At 44.9% G+C, this 16,942-nt stretch overlaps 1 protein-coding gene and 1 long non-coding RNA gene across 7 annotated transcripts in view; one reads left to right on the plus strand and one right to left on the minus strand.

The window, feature by feature from the left end:
- LOC103917977 overlaps positions 1–8,954 on the plus strand; it is a 10,199-nt gene extending 1,245 nt beyond the window's left edge. The window contains exons 2-3 of the long non-coding RNA XR_663660.1: positions 1,952–1,954; positions 8,944–8,954. This is a non-coding gene — a long non-coding RNA (uncharacterized LOC103917977). The remainder of the gene's footprint in view (positions 1–1,951; positions 1,955–8,943) is intronic.
- CASZ1 (castor zinc finger 1) overlaps positions 7–16,942 on the minus strand; it is a 243,234-nt gene continuing 226,298 nt past the window's right edge. For 3 of the 6 annotated variants that reach the window (XM_009325207.1, XM_009325204.1, XM_009325206.1), the window contains 7 exons: positions 15,316–15,651; positions 13,381–13,579; positions 12,665–12,836; positions 9,584–9,732; positions 7,406–7,640; positions 5,725–6,018; positions 7–2,330 (listed from right to left, as the gene is read on the minus strand). In XM_009325207.1, the coding sequence (XP_009323482.1) occupies positions 1,087–2,330; positions 5,725–6,018; positions 7,406–7,640; positions 9,584–9,732; positions 12,665–12,836; positions 13,381–13,579; positions 15,316–15,651 (2,629 nt within the window). In that variant the 3' untranslated portion in view covers positions 7–1,086. Of the gene's footprint in view, positions 2,331–5,249; positions 5,327–5,724; positions 6,019–7,405; positions 7,641–9,583; positions 9,733–12,664; positions 12,837–13,380; positions 13,580–15,315; positions 15,652–16,942 lie in introns of those variants that run through there. The other 3 variants (XM_009325209.1, XM_009325208.1, XM_009325210.1) reach the window with 2 other exon arrangements.

Below are 16,942 nucleotides of genomic sequence, written 5' to 3' on the forward strand. Positions count from 1 at the left end.
AGAGTGTCAGCTCACAACCTCCTGAGATGGGGATACTGAAGCACCACGAAAACGCCTCACCCTCAACAGAGAGGAGGCACCTGGGGGTTGGGATGAGATGGAACTGGATGGGAGATTAACCCCAGTCCTCCAGTGTGACAGACCCTTGAACTGCCCGCTGTGTTCTTCCCAAGTTACTTCAGCTAAATCCCTACAGGCAGAACAGCAGGGATGAGGAGAGGTGTCCTACAGAGAAAGTGTAGACTGAGAAAGTTTTACAATATAAATAGCATTCAAAATTATCATCATTAATAGTAAAAAGGATCTGGAAGAACAGAGGAGTGTCCCATTCCCACCCCTGCTCATTCATTAATGCGTCCTCATTTATGCGACAATAAATACCCACTCCCACCCTTGCTGTCTGATGCCATTCATTTAATGCTGGAGAAAGAAGGGGGGAGGGGTGGAGAGAGAGAGCGAGCGCGCACCCCTCACCCCCTCCTTCCCACTGGCAAAAGCTGAGCTAGTTGTCTTTGTGACACCAATTCCTTGAATTTTATATATGTGTGTGTGTGTGTACATTATATATATAGAGAGAGACACACACACAAATATATATTTCTAAAATTCATTACCTGTTGTTCCCACCCACCCCCCTCCAAGAAGTGGAGATTATTATTAATATCGTACAACTGAAAACATGGAAAAATAAAACCCAGAAAGAAAAATGGGGGGATAGAGCCCCACCCATAACAAAGGGTCCCCAGATGGGCACAGGCCCCACGCACCGTGCGTGGAGCAGGGAAAAGCAGCTGGTACCCTCAAGGTTCATGTCCGTATAAAAGGGTATTTTTTTGCTGCATCCTGCCCCCATGTTCTGTGATCTGCAGAATGAAGTGATGCAGCACCAGTCCTGCTGCGAGCCTGTCTCTCTCATGGGGCCTGTGGAGGAGCATGGGTTTCCTTCCTTCCTCTCTCTCTCGTGTGTGTGGCACGGAGTTTGTTTTTTCACTTGCCATCCCAATCTTTGTTCTTGCCTCATATGGGGTCCTCTTAGTAATTCTGTGTAAGAGCAAAACCAAACCACTGCCGCTGTCGTCTCTAAGATTAAGGAGAAGCTGCTGGAGCAACGGTGGAGGCTGGGGCAGCAGCTGGAGCAGGAGTTGGGGCTGGAGTGAGGGCTGGCTCACCCTGTGGCCTGGAAGCATCACCGTGATCTGTGGAAGAAGCAGCCTCCTCTGGTTCTCCATCTTCTTTAGTGGCCAGGCCCTCAGGGTCAGGCAGCGATTCTTCAGAATCTGTGTTCAGGTCTTCCTCTTCATCATCCTCCTCCTCATCGTCATCATCATCCTCCTCATCATCCTCCTCCTCTTCTTCATTCATCTCCTCCTCATCATCCTCTTCATCCTCTTGGGAAGAGTCATCCTCGTCCTCCACATCACCAGAGCCAGATGCCACCGCCCCCCTCTCCTGAGGTGCGGTCCCAGCTCTGCTCGGTGATGGACCTTCAGTGACTTCTGACTGCTTCTTGCTGAGGTCCAGGGAATCATTGAGGCCCACCCCAGCCGCATTCTGCAGGAAGAAGAGGGAGCTGTTGTTGTCGGTGCTGAGGTTGAGGGAACTGTCCAGGTTGATGGAAGAGTTCTGGATGTCATACTCGAGAGTGGAGTGGGCAAGGCCCTCAGGGCCAGGAGAGATGGCAGGAAGCTCCCCTCGCTCCTGCTTCTCATGTTTGCGCTTGTGCGAGTCCATCTGTGACATGCCCACCACTGTGTGTTTGCAGCCAGGATAGGTGCAATGGAAGTGGGAGCACTTGAGTTTGTACTTGCAGTCAGGCACCTCGCAGTCCACGCTTGAGCTGAACTGGCAGAAGCCAGCAGCACTGATGACATCCTGCTTGCCATGGTGCTTACGGTGGGCTGTCACCTTAGTGCTGTCAGTGCAGCGGAAGCCACAACGCAGACAGTGGAAGTGTGTGCTATTGCCAGAGAACTGACAGTCTGGGAAGTTGCAACTCAGTGAAGACTTGAAGCGTTTGAAATCATCCAATACCAGGTTGTCAACACGATCATGATGCTGGGCGTGCTTATACATGTGGGTACGGCCACAGAACTTGTAGCCACAATTCTCCCGCGTGCAGTGGTAGTGGGTAACCTTGAGAGAGAATTGGCAGCTGGAGTCCTTGCAGTCCTCGTAGAGGTCATAGCGCCGAAATCCCTCCAGCATCATCCCTTCATCCAGCATCTTGCGTGAGGATGCGGTCTTGCGGCGCTTGCCAAATGGGGACATGTCCTCAATAATCCAGAAACGCTTTTTGGCCCCCGAGGCAGTTGGCATAGTGATGGTATTCCCTGAGGAGAAAAAGCAAAGAGCGGTGTTGCTGACAGCCACGTCTCTCTTCATCTCCTAACCGTCCTGGCAAGCTCTGTATTTGCCAAGACACAATGCTGCAACTGTTCCCACCCAGCAGCTCATCCCTCAAGCTCTAAGTAAGCCTGAACTCTGGGATGGTGAGCTGGCTGATGCCTGCTGGACATGGCTTCCTCAATTTTCAGCATATCCCACCTTGCCTCTAACTGCTGCTCTTGTATATTGATATTGTCCAAACGCTAACTGTTGCTTCTCCGTTTTGCTACTCTGTTTCTCCTGCTGCTTAGTTATTCTCTAGTTCTATTTTCCTCAAATCAGACTTTAACACAGAGGAGCCGGCTTGTTCCAATCCAAGGGGAGGTGTTTTACTATAGTTCACTGGGGTGGAAGTGGTAAAGGAGTTTAAGCATGCTGAAAACTGGTACGTGTATACTATTTTCCCCTATCCAGGCTCTTGTGATACACTACAATTGCCAAGGACAGGCAGGAAGTGAGGGAAGATCCCATGCGTGATTAAAACTGCAAGGGGGGGAATTTATAGAAATAGGATGGACTTTGGCCAGGAGACTGCAACATCCCTCACTGTAATGAGCCTACATATTACGATGAGTGCACTTAGAAAGACAGATGGACAGATGTTCAATGGGGCTAATTCTCATCATCACTAGCCAGTGGACTCTGAGAGAAAATACCAGTTCTACAGCTTTCCCTTGGGTCTCAAAAATCACATGATGCCCCTAGTAAATAAAGAGCCCTCATCTATCTTCCACTTTCATTCGCAGGGCCAGCATAACTGGCTAGTGCTCACGTCCCCTAGGATCAAGCTGACATCAAGGACTCGACCTCATTATATCTATTAACTTTTTTTTCTTCTCTGCTTGCTATTTCCAGAATCAAACCACAGTCTCCAGTATCAACATGCAGCACAGACAAGGTTGGAGGCAAGAATTTCTCACCAGGTGCAGAATTGTGAGTGTAATTGGAAATTACAGCTTGCAACTAAAACATACTTTTTTTTTTTTTTGCCTCTCTTCATGCTGAAACTGCCATCCTCTTAAAAAGAGGCATGATTTGTGACATGCAGTGCCTGGGGCCTGAGAATCCAGAGCAGCCTGCATCCTTGTCTAGGAGACTGAAGAAACAGTCATCTGTTTGACTGTTGTAGAATTATTTTTTTTTTTCTGGCTGATAAGAAGGTATTAAAAGTGATGAATGCTATGTTTGCCATCTCTGGCCCTTGAAATGACAACCCTTTAAAAGAAGGTGGCGATCATTGAAGGAAGTCTCCAAAAGTTAAACTGGCACTGATACAAGATACAAGTTAATGGCAATGGTAGCAGCAACCTCATCTCCCGCATGGTTCGCGTGCCTGGGCTATACAGATTGCAGGATAAGCAAAGAACAAAAGATTTTTCCACAGCCATTTGTGACATGGCACTTTAGCTCAGACTGCAAAAAGGGACACCAGCTTGGGGCACCCATGGTGAGACCATCTTAGTGACACGTAGCTGGTGGAAACTGCATGTTACGGCTAATTTAACCAGCTACCAATGAAAGAATAACTTTCTGTCACTGTAGATTTTAAATTAGCAAGCTCTTAGCTATAGAATCTGTGACCAATTACTCTCTGCTCCCCCCCAAACATCTGGTATTGTAAAATCTCGTTCTCCGCTTCCAGGCAACTAGTGTAAGTGCATCGTTGCCTGGACAAATCGTTGCTATCCAAATCAACTCCTTACTCCTTCGTTTAAAACAAATTACAGCCAAACCATCAAGTCTTTTATCATTAGTACGAATGCTCATCTTGTCTGCCTTCAGACAGGAATACGGGATAAGCCGTCTTAGGGGAAACACTCTGGATGGGAAATCCGGGAAATAAGTGGGATTTAGATTTTACCTGTTTTAAACTCAATGTATCTGCCCAGCTTTTACAACAGTTCAAACAGATGTGCTTAAACCTTTAGTTAAACCAATTTTGTTTTCTCATACAGGCAAAGTTTCAGAGCAAGGGTATGAAAGAGGTGACAACCTGATACACTCTCCTCCTTTAGCCACCAGACAACGTTCAGTCCCTAGCACCCAACTGAAGATTACAAGTCTCGACAGATGTATCCCAATGGTAAGTGCATGCCATAAACTTGTCTTTTCAACTACTAATAATGTAAACATTCATGAAACTATACAAAGGTAAAAAGAAAAGAAACTTAAAAATATATAATTAGAGGAAAGCACAGCACAAGGTTAAGATGTTTAGGTTGCATGCAAATCAGTTAAAAAAAAAAAAAAAGAAGCAGCAAAAATGTAGTTTCTTGTGAATTTTGTTCGTTGGAACACACTCCTCCGGACAAGGCAAGGATCCTTCTCCTGCCAAGTCCCATGAGAAAAACCTGTGAACGTCCCAGTGGAGTTGGTCCTCCAGCCATACTCCCAACCATTTACCTTGGATTTGCGCATTACTAAAACTGGCAGGAAGAATGACTGGGACATTTGTAGGCTGCCAGAATCCTCTTAAGTGTGAACTTTAAGCACAAATATGCCTTTAATTAACTAGAAAAGAGCTGGGAGTTGGGAAAAGAAGCCAAAACTGAGACACACCCTGAAAAACATTCCCAGCTGGAATGAGAATCTCCAGCCTGAGACATCTCTGATCTTAGTCACACATGGGAAACGTGGCAGCTTAAAACTAATAATCTAGATGTATTTTCTGCAGCTGTTAAGAGCAGATGTAAATAACAGTGAGTGTGAGAAACAGCCTGAGCTGTCTGATGATGTCATTGTAGTGACACTGACTGTACTTCACTCTGTTACTGGCGCTGGGGAAAACAGCCCCGAATTTTATGGCTTCGTATATGAATAGGAAGCAGTGAGGCTTACAAGATCTATAAAAACACGGGAACTGAGTACCTTGTCAGACATTTACCTGCTGAGATGTGTGCAGCAGACTATGGTAGGCACTGGCTTGGGTGGCCTGGAAGATCTAAACAAGAATTCCAAGTCCCATTAATGCTACATGAGCAAAAGTTTGCTTTGTGGCCACCCTGCTGTTATCAAGAGGCTGAAAGCGCATTTTAACTATGGATTTTGTTAGATTTTTCTTATAGTTTGGAATTGGTGGAAATTGCTCTCAGGTATCCAAATGTCTCTCAATGATTTGCTGTGGTTTTGGTTATCCTTTGTAGGTTGGTTACTGTGTCAGCAGACAAAAGGAGTAGGCATGGATGGGTCCTCGGATAAAATTAAATTAAATTAAATAAGACACAGAGTGTCGTATGCTTTTTTTTACTGACCCAAAGGTGCAGAGAAAAAAAAGTGGCCAGGGTGAGTGGGGAAGGAGGTGGGCACAGGACACTAAGAGAGAAAGCAAAGAAGTGTTACCTGCTGCATCCTGAACTAAGGGAACGTCACTTTTTACTGGAGTTGGAGTGGCAATGATGGGCGAAAACCCAGTGGTGCTGGCGGCAGGCATGACAATGCCTCTGCTGGATCCAAGAGTGGCACTGAGCAGAGAGTATGAGAGACAAGATGGAGAGAAAAGATAGGGGAGGGTGGGAAGGGGAGACCTAAGCAGGGCTTGTGAGAAAGATGGAGGCAGAGATGGTGGTTGAGGTTGTGGTGCATTGTGGGTAGCATCATCGGCAGCAGCAGTAGCAGTAGAAGGAACCAGGCAGCCTGGAGAACGTGGAGAGAAAAAAAGCAGAAAAAAAAGGAAAAAAAAAACCAAAACAACAAAAGCAAAACAAAACAAAAAACAAAAGAACTGAAATGAGAACCCAAGAGCAGAAGCAATATGATGAAAATGGAAAATACATTCACAAATGTATGAAACAGAACTATAACAGAGAAGAAACAGAAGGCGAGGAACTGACAGCATCAGGAAGAGGAGGGTTGTCTCTGCAGAAGGTAAGGTGGCTTTAGTGGCATGGGGGAAGAGCCACAGGCTTTCATGCGGAAATTCCTGCTTGTTTGGCCCTTGTTCATCTATATGGTGCCAGCTTGTACCAACCAATAGCTGTAAGGGTGGTCTTACACTTTGGGCGGGTGGAGTTGCTCGCTACCTGGATAGCAGTGGGGGGGCCATTTCCTAGGAAGCGTCACTTGGGCCAGACGGTGTACTGACGAAGGAGAGAGTGCCAGGAACCACCAGAACCCTTTGGAGGAGCTTTAATGTCATGCGGCAACCACTGTCATGACCCAGCAGTGTTCATACAACGTATGGTTAGATGTGCTATATGATAACCTTCATCTAACTGGTGTGGGAAAGAAAAGTAGGAAAATGTGTACGAAATTAAAGCAAACTCAGTGAGGCAGCCTATCTAGAATGTAACATTTAACCCTGGGAAGGGGACAGCTATGAGATCCCTGGATCACCACTAGATGATAACAGAATTCAGGAGAGATACCTGACTACTGAAAAGATAACCCTGTAATACAGGGCAGTGGGAGATGGCTACACATTATCATGGCAAACAGGAAACAATGGCAGAAACTTACTTCCAAAAAGAGGGGATGATGGAGGTCTCCATGCAACACTACACAAAGTGGAACAAGAGTTTTTGCATGAGGAAGGGAGCTCAGTGAGCTGCTTTTATATGTTGATTTCTGAAGATGTGGTAGGTTTTTTTTCCCCTGTGTGTATAATATTTGCTATTGTACAGTCTTTCTGTACCTCAATAGTATAGGAAAGTGCCTGACTTCAGATGCTGCACGAGGAAATACAAAAAGATACCAGGGGAAATGCCAAGTACAGAACAGGCCCACGACTTTTGTTTTTTTAAATTGGTTATTAAAATAGATCCAACTCCAAGACACAGGATAAAAACCTCTCTTCAGGGGAGAAAAAAATATACGCTGTTAGTTCATGAATACTTGAGGTGCACATTTTGATGGATCTCTTATCACAAATGATGGAGGGAGCTAGGTTAGTACGAGGCACTATTGTGAAGCTGGTACAGTTTATATTTTAAGGTGCAGTTGTCCTTTGGCCTCTCTTCATGAGTTTATCTCCCAAGAGAGCAGGCAACTGATGATCCATTTCACCCCCCTGCTTCTCTCTTACCTGCTGATGTACTTTCATTGCCCACTGGAGTGCTGGAGCAGCTGCGGTCCATATTGGAAGATTCAGAGGAGATACCCCCAGGGCTACAGCCAGTATAATCCATGTACTCATCTGTTTCAGTGTCCATCATGCTCGGGGGTCCCTGAAAGGAAGCTGGGGTTCCTGATGAGGCTGGGCTGGGTGCCATGCTGCCAACCTGGGGGAGATTCTCATTTCTTGGAGTGTGGCCAATAACCTGCAGCAAGAAAACAGGATGGGGACTTTCACACCAAAAGCAAGATGCCAAGACCAAAACCATCTGTCTGCACGTTTATTTCTCTCTGCCACAGTTCATGAGGGATAGCTGGAACATGCTCGTGAGCGGAACCCGTGGCACTGTGGCTAGGAGCGTGAATCTTCCTTCACTGGGAGCTCAGAGCATTAAATTTGGCACATGTATCCTGGTATGTGAATTGTGATGTGCTCAGAGGCTGGGAGTGTTAATCTTGGCACCGGTATCCTGGTGTGTGGATTCTGATGCATTCAAAAACAGGAGGTGTTAATCTTGGCATTACTACCTTACCGTGTAGGTCCTGCTGCATTTAGAGACTGGAAATATGACTACTGACATGACTGTCCTAGTGCCTGCATGCTGAGACATTGCAACAGGGGAATAGAGACTGAAACCAGTGACGTATGTGTATGTGTATGCTCTGTTCACATGCAGCTTGTTGTGGCCTGGCATGCCATGGTCTTCTCTGGATAGTTACATGGGTAGGTACCCAGAAGCAACGTACATTCAAACACACCACTAAGTGCCTACTGAGCACTAAGGAATGGGAAAAACTGGAGTTCGTACATTTAAATGCAGAAAGGCAGTGGCAGTACAGCAATCTGGTTAGCTTTGCCACATGCCCTGATTTGTGGCTTCCTCCTTGTTTTGTTGTTCGCTGGACTGCTCCATGGGCTCAGCACAGCAACGGAGTAAGACTAGCACTGTATGCTCCCAAGATCGCTCACGCCATGATTACTACTTCTCCACTGCTGAAGTGACACAGGATTGCCAGTGAAAGGAGATGGAGGTCAAAACTATCATTTTCTGCTCAGCATGTGCTAAAATTCTTAGGGCTAGACTCAGCATGTACTAGAAGAGTAGTGAAGACAAATCTATTTGTTAAATCTCTCCTAACTTTGATTCTTGTACCTAAGGTTTTCGTGTTCAGAACAAAAGCTACCACAACAGTAACACCAGTTCCTTGGCATCTGTGAACTCATTAAATCCAACAGCAGTAGACTTGAACAATTAACTTATTGACAGTACTTAATAACGAATAGGGACCTCTCATTCCCATGCTGTGGAATGAAAGGGGGTTCCCATCTTGCTTCTACAGATGACCCCTTTTGTTTTTCATATACCAGAAGATGTCCTTCGGGTCAGATCAGTCACAGGCATTTAAATAAAGCTAGCTTGTTTCATCTCCCAAGTCAATGGAAGTTAAAGCGATTAGGGAATAAGAAGAAGGAGCAGGAGGCTGCAGGACTGCTGCCATTCTGAGCAGGAGCTCAGTGCAGCAGTTGAAACTTTTCAATTTATTCATGAAACAGACAAACCTAATCTGCCAGTTGCTCTCAGTTATGTGTTAGAAAAGAAGCAACTGCATCGCTCTGCTACTTCCTGAGGGAGGACAAGGAGTGCCCCAAACTAACTCCAAATCAGTAAGGGAAGAGAAATTTCGAGACTGGTATTTCTCCCATCCGAGGTGGAAGCAACAAATAATGCCTTATGTGCAACAGGAAATGTTTGCTTTAACCAGCACGTTCAATTCTTCCACATCCTAAGCACTTTAATTTTAATAAGCCAATTGGTGTATATTGAGAAAGCACGGAGGGAGTGCAAGCTGTAAATGTATTTTAGTGTTATCCTTCTCAATTTTTCTTTCTCAATAATTCACAAGGAAAAGCTGTTTACACTAAGTTAAGTGATGAAGCATAGACATCAAAGCATTATCTTTCCTCATAGCGTAGAAGTCCAACCAGGTGAAGCTAGCTTGGGTGAACTCACATATCCCAGTTGCAACCCCGACAGATATCCTTAGGAGTTTGGGTACGAGTGTCTTGGCACTAAAGCAGTTCTGCAGCAAGCAACCAAAGGGACCAACACTACATGCGGATCTACAGCTTAAATAACCAGTGAGTCACCTGAGTAGGAACACGATCAAAGTTCTTCCCCAGCATCCTTCTCATGTGCTTTCTGGCGTGGGATGTCATTTGGTGCTTGAGCAGGAAGGAGAACTGGCAGCCCTCTCGAATGCAGTGGAAGTGGCTGTTCACCTGGTTGTATTTGCAACCTACAGACACAAAACCATTGTATGTAGTACATGAAAGGTACCAAGAGGAAAGGGACTGTAGGGAAGATGATATGGAGATGGGACAAGGCTGCTGCTACATGGATTTCTGGTGGATTGAAGATTATCAACAGTCACGGGTTCTTCAGGAACGGTCCTGAATGAAAGAAAACATGATCTTTTGCCTGCTGAGCAACTGCAAGAGAGGATTACAGTGTACAAAGATTTAAGACGTGAGCCTGAGCTGCAGACTAGTCCCATCCCTCTTTGTTTTGTTATAAAGAAAGGAACATTATCATTACATCTAGAGGTGCCTAATGCTCTCCAGTCTTAGCTAGCACCCTTTCCTTTACAAAGAGAACAAAACCAAGACATTTAACTGTATCGTAGAAGTTACAATCGAAAATACACGCTCATAATTAGATTAGAAACGAAAAGTTCTTTTTCTCTTTTTTTCCTTTAACTGTGCTCTCAGAAAAGCAGTCTCTTAAAAGCTCTAGCTCTGGACAGCGTATGCTCTCTGGTCAGATAGAAATGAGCCAAGAAGTGTTTACTGCCACTCCAAGTTTGTTGTGTAATAGGGGCAGCTACTAAACAACAAGCGATTTATATGAGTTCTGGCATACAGCACTTGACACATTTTGCTCCTCATGGATAGTGCCATGCATGCTGGGAGTTTGTGTAGCTCATCATTAACAGACAATCCTAAACAGCTACATTCTATAGCTGATAAATAATGGCTTGTTGCAGTTAAAACACAGCTATATCAATAATCAGGTTCTGTCTGTTCTCCATCATCCCTTGGCCATACCCTTATACACATAGAGGTACAGACCTACAGACGGGCTCAGTTTTACTCATTGATCATCTATCTATACCCATCCACCTTTACTTACATACGTACATATTTTTTCATCTCTCTCTCTCTCTCTCTCTCCCTCCCCACCCATACACACGTATAGATTTATACACGCATAAACATACATATTAAAAAAATCTATCGCGTGTGTGTTTGTTCAAACATTCACAACCCTTAAAGCAGGCCAGTGCTTTCTGCACCTGCTCTATATATATACATATGCAACGTAAAAAGCACAGAGATGTACAGAGAAGGAGACATGCATTTACATATTGGTATAACCATATACATCCACACGAACACATCCAGCTACACCAGCCCATCATGCTGCCTGTATCTACATAGGCAAATGCAGAGTGCTGGCTAAACGTATGTTTATTGCACAGCAAGCCCAACCTATAGGCATACGTACGTACTGCTGGATGCATGTACCCCATCACTCCCAAAAATAAACACTGCTGACACATGCACAGCCTGTAGATGCCTTGCTGCCAAACAGCTCCTGAATCACCCAGCCCATCTTCAGCTCACAGATAGCATTTTATGTGCATGCCAAGTTTATGTTTGTTTAGGTATTGCCCTCCCCCACAGCCCCACCTCATTTGCCCTCCCCCACAGCCCCACCTCATTTGCCCTCCCCATCACGCTGTGCTGTTCTTTGGGATGGAGAACAAACAGTGCTGGCGGGACTGAAACAGTATCAGCAAAAGGCAGGTGAAGGCTCGCCTGTTGCTAGGGCATCCATGTAGGCTGGGTGTCATATATCATTGTCCTGCTTTGTCTAGCCCCTGCTATCACCTGAAACACCTAAAGTTGAGTAAATAACAGTAACTGCTGAATCTACTGAGATGCGTAAATAAGACCTAGGTAAGTAAGTACTGGCTGTGGCGTGTTGACACTCATTACCCTGGTTACCACAAACAAGCTACCATTTGGGTATAAATCCTTGATGTATTCAAAGCTGAAAAGAAAAGTTTGGTTCTTGTTATTGTGGCTCTTGCCCTGCAATGTGAGAGAACAGCACCCGAAGTGTTATTCTGAACGCTGTTTTGTTTCAGCCTTTGTTCCAACCAGGAGCGATAGGGAAGACTGGGTCTGTGATACTGTTAAGCCAAAACACAACTAGAGGGGTTAAGTGAATCCCAGGCGGTTCAGGATAGAGCTCTGCTGGAGCTACCTTTAGGGATCCCCCTCAGTTCAGAGCCCTGGCTTTCAGCTCTAGATACCTCCCTGGGAATGCATTCTACTTTCTGTTGCTGTGCGTTTTTTTTTTTTACCAGCTTTACACTAGAAGCACTTAGATTTAATAACTACTGCAGTGCTGCTAATAGTTTTGGCAAGTGGGCAAGCCACAGTCTGATGCTGTGCCACATCTCGCGTGTTTCCTTGGGCTGTGCTCTGGTGGAAGGCTGGCACAAAGACACACAGCTGTATTCCCTGCTGCTCACAAGTGGATGTGGAGAACGGTTTCAGAGGAGAAGGGAGTAGTTTATTGAATGCTCTTCTCCATACCGCTATCTCCGGTTATTTGGCTTTCAATATGCCGCACTGGCAATGGCAAAAAAAAAAAATTTTTTTTCATTTGAAGCTGCCTGGAATCGGGCAAAGCAGCAACTTCCTTGATACAGGAAGACTTTCACACAAGGCACTCATCAGAACGGGATTTTCCCTATGCTTTTTTTTTTTTTCTTCCCTCCTAAAAGCACCCTTAAACTCCACCCAAGACAAGTAGTAGGGCCAAAAGACTACAAAGTACAAAAAACCAAACAAACAAAAGGCCTTGACAATTAGATAAAAAGGAAAAACAAAGGGGAAGCTGTATCTCCAGACAAATATATCTATATAAAATCCTCTATATTACAGTTTCTATCCATTTAACTCGGGTCTATTTGGGAAAACACGCTTAACTCAGGCAGATCAGGAACTGCTTTCTGTTTTGTTCCATTTCTTGTTTAGTGATTTAATGACCAAATACATCTTAAGCATAACTCGCAGGCTCTAACTCACGACATTATTAGCCCGGACGTAGGACAGACCACATGAGAAAGGTGACAGGGGAAAGAGAAGAAAACTCACCTAGTCTGCCACACTCCTCTCGCTTGGTAAAATACTTGAAGCCATTGGCTGCCCTTCTCTCTGCCTTCTCATGTTTTTTCACATGCCAGGGCAGCTTGGTGGTGATGTTAGTCACAAAGTAGCAGCCAGGACGAAGACAGTGGTAATGCCCTCGCATCCTGAATTCACAGTGCTAGAGGGGAGCAAACAGGCAGGTTGCTTTAAGCATATCTAAAACAAATGCACTCTCATCTGCCCGCTACTAATGCTGTCCCTCCGAGACATGAGAGAGAGGCCTGAACCGATACTCTAGATCCCATCCATTTTATCTTCCACAAGCTGCAGTGCAAACTTGTTCCCTGTCATGTATTTTGTATTGCTGTCATATATTCTGTATTGCACTATTCTACACTGAAATATCCCAGACCTAACTTGTGGCTTTCCCCGGTGTTCATCACAGATTTTTATTGTATTTCACCTTGTGCCTCTTAGATAGTTCTAGTTGCCTTGTCCACTTCTCCCAAGTCAAAGAAACATAAAAGCAGTGCCATTTTCAATTTGATGGAAACCAAACATTTCGCTAGACCACATAATTAAGACCCTTCCATGATTCTGTAGTTAGACCAGAAATGAAACACTCAGCCTCACTTCCTACTGGGTAGTCTACTTGCTCTTTCCCATTCTTCTTCTCCTGCACACATACGCAGGCCAGAACACTGCTTTTGAATTGCTCTTACCTGGTTCGGACAGAGACACTGCAGCGAATAGTAAGCAAACTGGTCTCGCACATTCACCAAATTATTGTTGGGGTTGATGTGGTCCAGGCAGTGGGATTCTGCTTTGCCAGAGGTTTTGCACACATACTTGCAGTTCCCAAAGAGACAGTGGAAGTGGAATTTGTTGGCGTACTTGCAGTCCGTTGCCAGGCAGGGATCACTGGAATACATCCAAAACCCAATCATCACCTTCACTCATTTCACACATTTGTTTGTTTGCCAAAATTTAATTCAAGGGGAGCCCAGCTGAAGCCTCTGTTCCAAACATGGCCTACAGATTTCCCATAGCCACCTTCCTCTTTAGTAAAATTGATGCTGGCAACACTACTGCAATTCCACCAAGCTAGTGCACTTTCTTGATTAAGATTATTAAAATACAGCAATGCATGGTGGGTTCTGTAGTCTTTGAGGGCCACACTTCCAATTTAAAGCTCTCTCTCAAGATCTGGATAGATGCTGTTTCTCCCTTTCTGCCTGTACTTACCTCAATGGATTCAGATAGTTTTTCCCATCTCAATTTTGTGTAACTGAAATGAAACTCTTGGGCATGCACACTGCAAGATGCCAGGGCTTCCCTTGATTAGACAAAATCGGCAGCGGCCTGTTTAATCAGCTAAATGGTTTTAGTACCTTACTCCCCTGACCCACTCCATGGATTTCTGGCTGCACAAACAGAGGTCAGATCGGAGGTAGCTGAACATTGGACCCAAGCACTGTACCCAATGATACCCACTCAGATACGTGAAAGAGAATTAATACACTTCTTTGAAAGCAGACAAATGACTGTCAATATACGACCCAGAGACTGATACTCCACCAGCCTGAATAACTAAGCTGTGATGCCTAACCTGAACCCGGACTCCTGTGTCCCCCTGTAAACTACGTAACTTCGGTGCCTCTTTCTGTCTATGTGACAGAAATAACACCATCATCGCAGCAACACTTCAATGTTTTAAAAGAAGTTCAGCAAGGTTATGTTGCCTTCTGCCAGACACTTCCATTGTGAATTACTCTGTAAACTAACACTACAAAACCAGAGGCACAGAATTTAAGGAGACTCATTACACTTGTACAGAAGTTCAGCCAGGACAGCAGAACTTTGAGAAATCTGAAGTGAGACAGAATTGCTTCCTATTCCTTGAGCTGCTGAGAGACCCATTCCTGGTAAGGCAGAGTCCAAGCACTTGTGCCCCCTCCACTATCTGACCCCCAGACTTCTTCACTGAAAAAAAAAATAAAAAATGAAGCGGTATTATACTGAGTTACAGATGGCATTCCTAGGAAAAGGCCATAGAGCTTACTGGGGACAAATCCAGGAGAAATCCAGCAAGCTTCCTTTTCAGCAACCTGTAAACATCTACTCTTAGTTCGTTCCGTGTACTTTGCTGCAGTAACACCTCACCTTTGCATGACTGAGCACTCAGTCGCCCACTGATTTTTGCTCAACTACAGAAACTCATGGCAAGTCTCAGACTTGCAGCAAGATCTGGAGGTGGGCTAGTCAGGCGTCATGCTGAAAACTTTAAAGATGCTATGCTTCCTCTGTAGCCTTCAGGGTCAAAAATACAGCAAAGACGCATGTATTTCTGTACACCTCTCATGAGGTATAAAAAAATGCTTCGGTGAAATGTCAGCAATTTTATTTGTCCTCGAAACTCATACCTAAAAGTGCCTCCAGATATACTCAAAAATCTTGGTTTTTTCCTAGGATAACTGAAGATATTTTCTAGACTTCATAGAAGTAAATTTTCTGTGAGATAAAGCCCAGAGTACTTTCTAGACAGAAGGTCTCTCAGTGGACGAATATAGATGTAGTACTACAGTTCTGAGGAGCGGTAAAGAGGGGATTGCAAGGCAGGAGAGGACACAAGGAGGCAAGCAGCATCTACAACTTACTTCTCCTGGAACTGGAGAAATCCGGGTTTGACCTGAGGCTTGGCATTCTCCAGGGAAGTCGTTGCCAAGGGTGAAGTTGCCAGGTTAGGCACTGATGCTGGGATCTGAGGCATCTGGGGTATGGTTGAAGCCAGCTGCTTCCAAGCTAGCAGTGTGGGGGCAGAGGGCACAGTAGCTGGACTTGGAGTGGGCACATCGAGGGCAGGAGCACTTGCCATGGTGACAGAAGTAGCAGACGGTGATGAAGGGGCCAGTGAAGCCTTATTCTCAGTAGCAGTTGAGAAGGGAGACTCGGAGTTACTTTTCACAGTTCCACCCTCAGTTCGGAAGTGAAAACTGCAAAAAGACAGGGTGATTCAGACATAAATTCTTGACCATTGCATATAACTTGATTTCAACATCAACAGGAATGTGGCAGGAGTCTGCAAATAAATGAGCTGAGGTTAAATCCTAAAAGGGGCTCTGCAAACATTGTGGAAAGATTTAGAGGCCTCCTAGACTGTCTGTGAAGAGAAGGGAATTCATTAAGAGGCGTGAAAACAGAAAGGTGCAGTAACTAACGTGCTGAAATCAGAGAGATGCAAAAATTGCTGCAGTCAGTAAGATCAATATGCCTATGAGGGCAGCTTCCCATCACTGTTGTGAGAAGCCAGTAGTTTGTAGTAGTGAACCACAGGGAACTATCTAAACCAGATACCAACTGTGCTAACAGATCTTTCTGTCTTAAAATTTGCAACATCTCCTTCCTTTTTAACCCCTTCAGAATCAGTCATGTGGCCGGCTGCTGAAGGCCTTATTCATTCCATACTTGGGCAAATCTTCCATTGCCTGTTAAAGGAACTTGGCGTGGTTTTGAACTGCAGATTATGCTCGGTAGAAATCTGCAACAGGGAAAATTTCCAATACCCTACCCTTCCTTTGCTAGTCCCCTCACTGTAACAGTGGGAGCGTATCTTAAATTCATTCTTCACCCAAGAGTCATCTAGAGTTCTGAGCATGCTGCATAGCCTCTGTAATACCAGCCATATTATCTACCCTGCAGTTCTGGCTACCAAACTCTGGGCTGTCTGCTACTTTCCAAAATGATGTGAAATGACAAAGGGTTTACAATAGAGAACATGGCAAGGTGAGAAGGAGGTTGCTGTTGGGCTGCAGAGTTTGACTGCTTCATTTCAAGATCCTTATCCACACGATGTGAAACTCTTAAACAAAACCATATAAACTCAGGGCTAGGGAAAACTTGTTAAAAGAGATTTGTCATGACAAGACAAAGAACAATCAAATGCTTTCTACACTGCAGTGATGGGGAGCTGTCTAATACACAAAAAGTCTGTATCCTGTGACAATGGTTGGGTTTACAGGATCCTCTCCCTCCCATGTTTTCTTATTTCTTTGCATGGTGTATTTGTGCGCTGTGAGAAATATGGGTCTCCCTGAACACACTGTCTGTCAAGGAGGCTATGGAAAAACACAAATGTCCAGTTCTCAGCCTTGCCAACACTGTGAGAGAACCTCTTTTTCACAAGTTGAGCACATTTATTGTGAAACAAAATTAAAGAGGACAGTGTTCTGCAGAAATTCTAGCTGAGCACATTTACACAGGAAGCATGTGGATGCCCAAATTGCT

This window comes from Pygoscelis adeliae, unplaced genomic scaffold (assembly GCF_000699105.1).
Source record: "Pygoscelis adeliae isolate BGI_AS28 unplaced genomic scaffold, ASM69910v1 Scaffold36, whole genome shotgun sequence".
Taxonomy (NCBI): Eukaryota; Metazoa; Chordata; class Aves; order Sphenisciformes; family Spheniscidae; genus Pygoscelis; species Pygoscelis adeliae.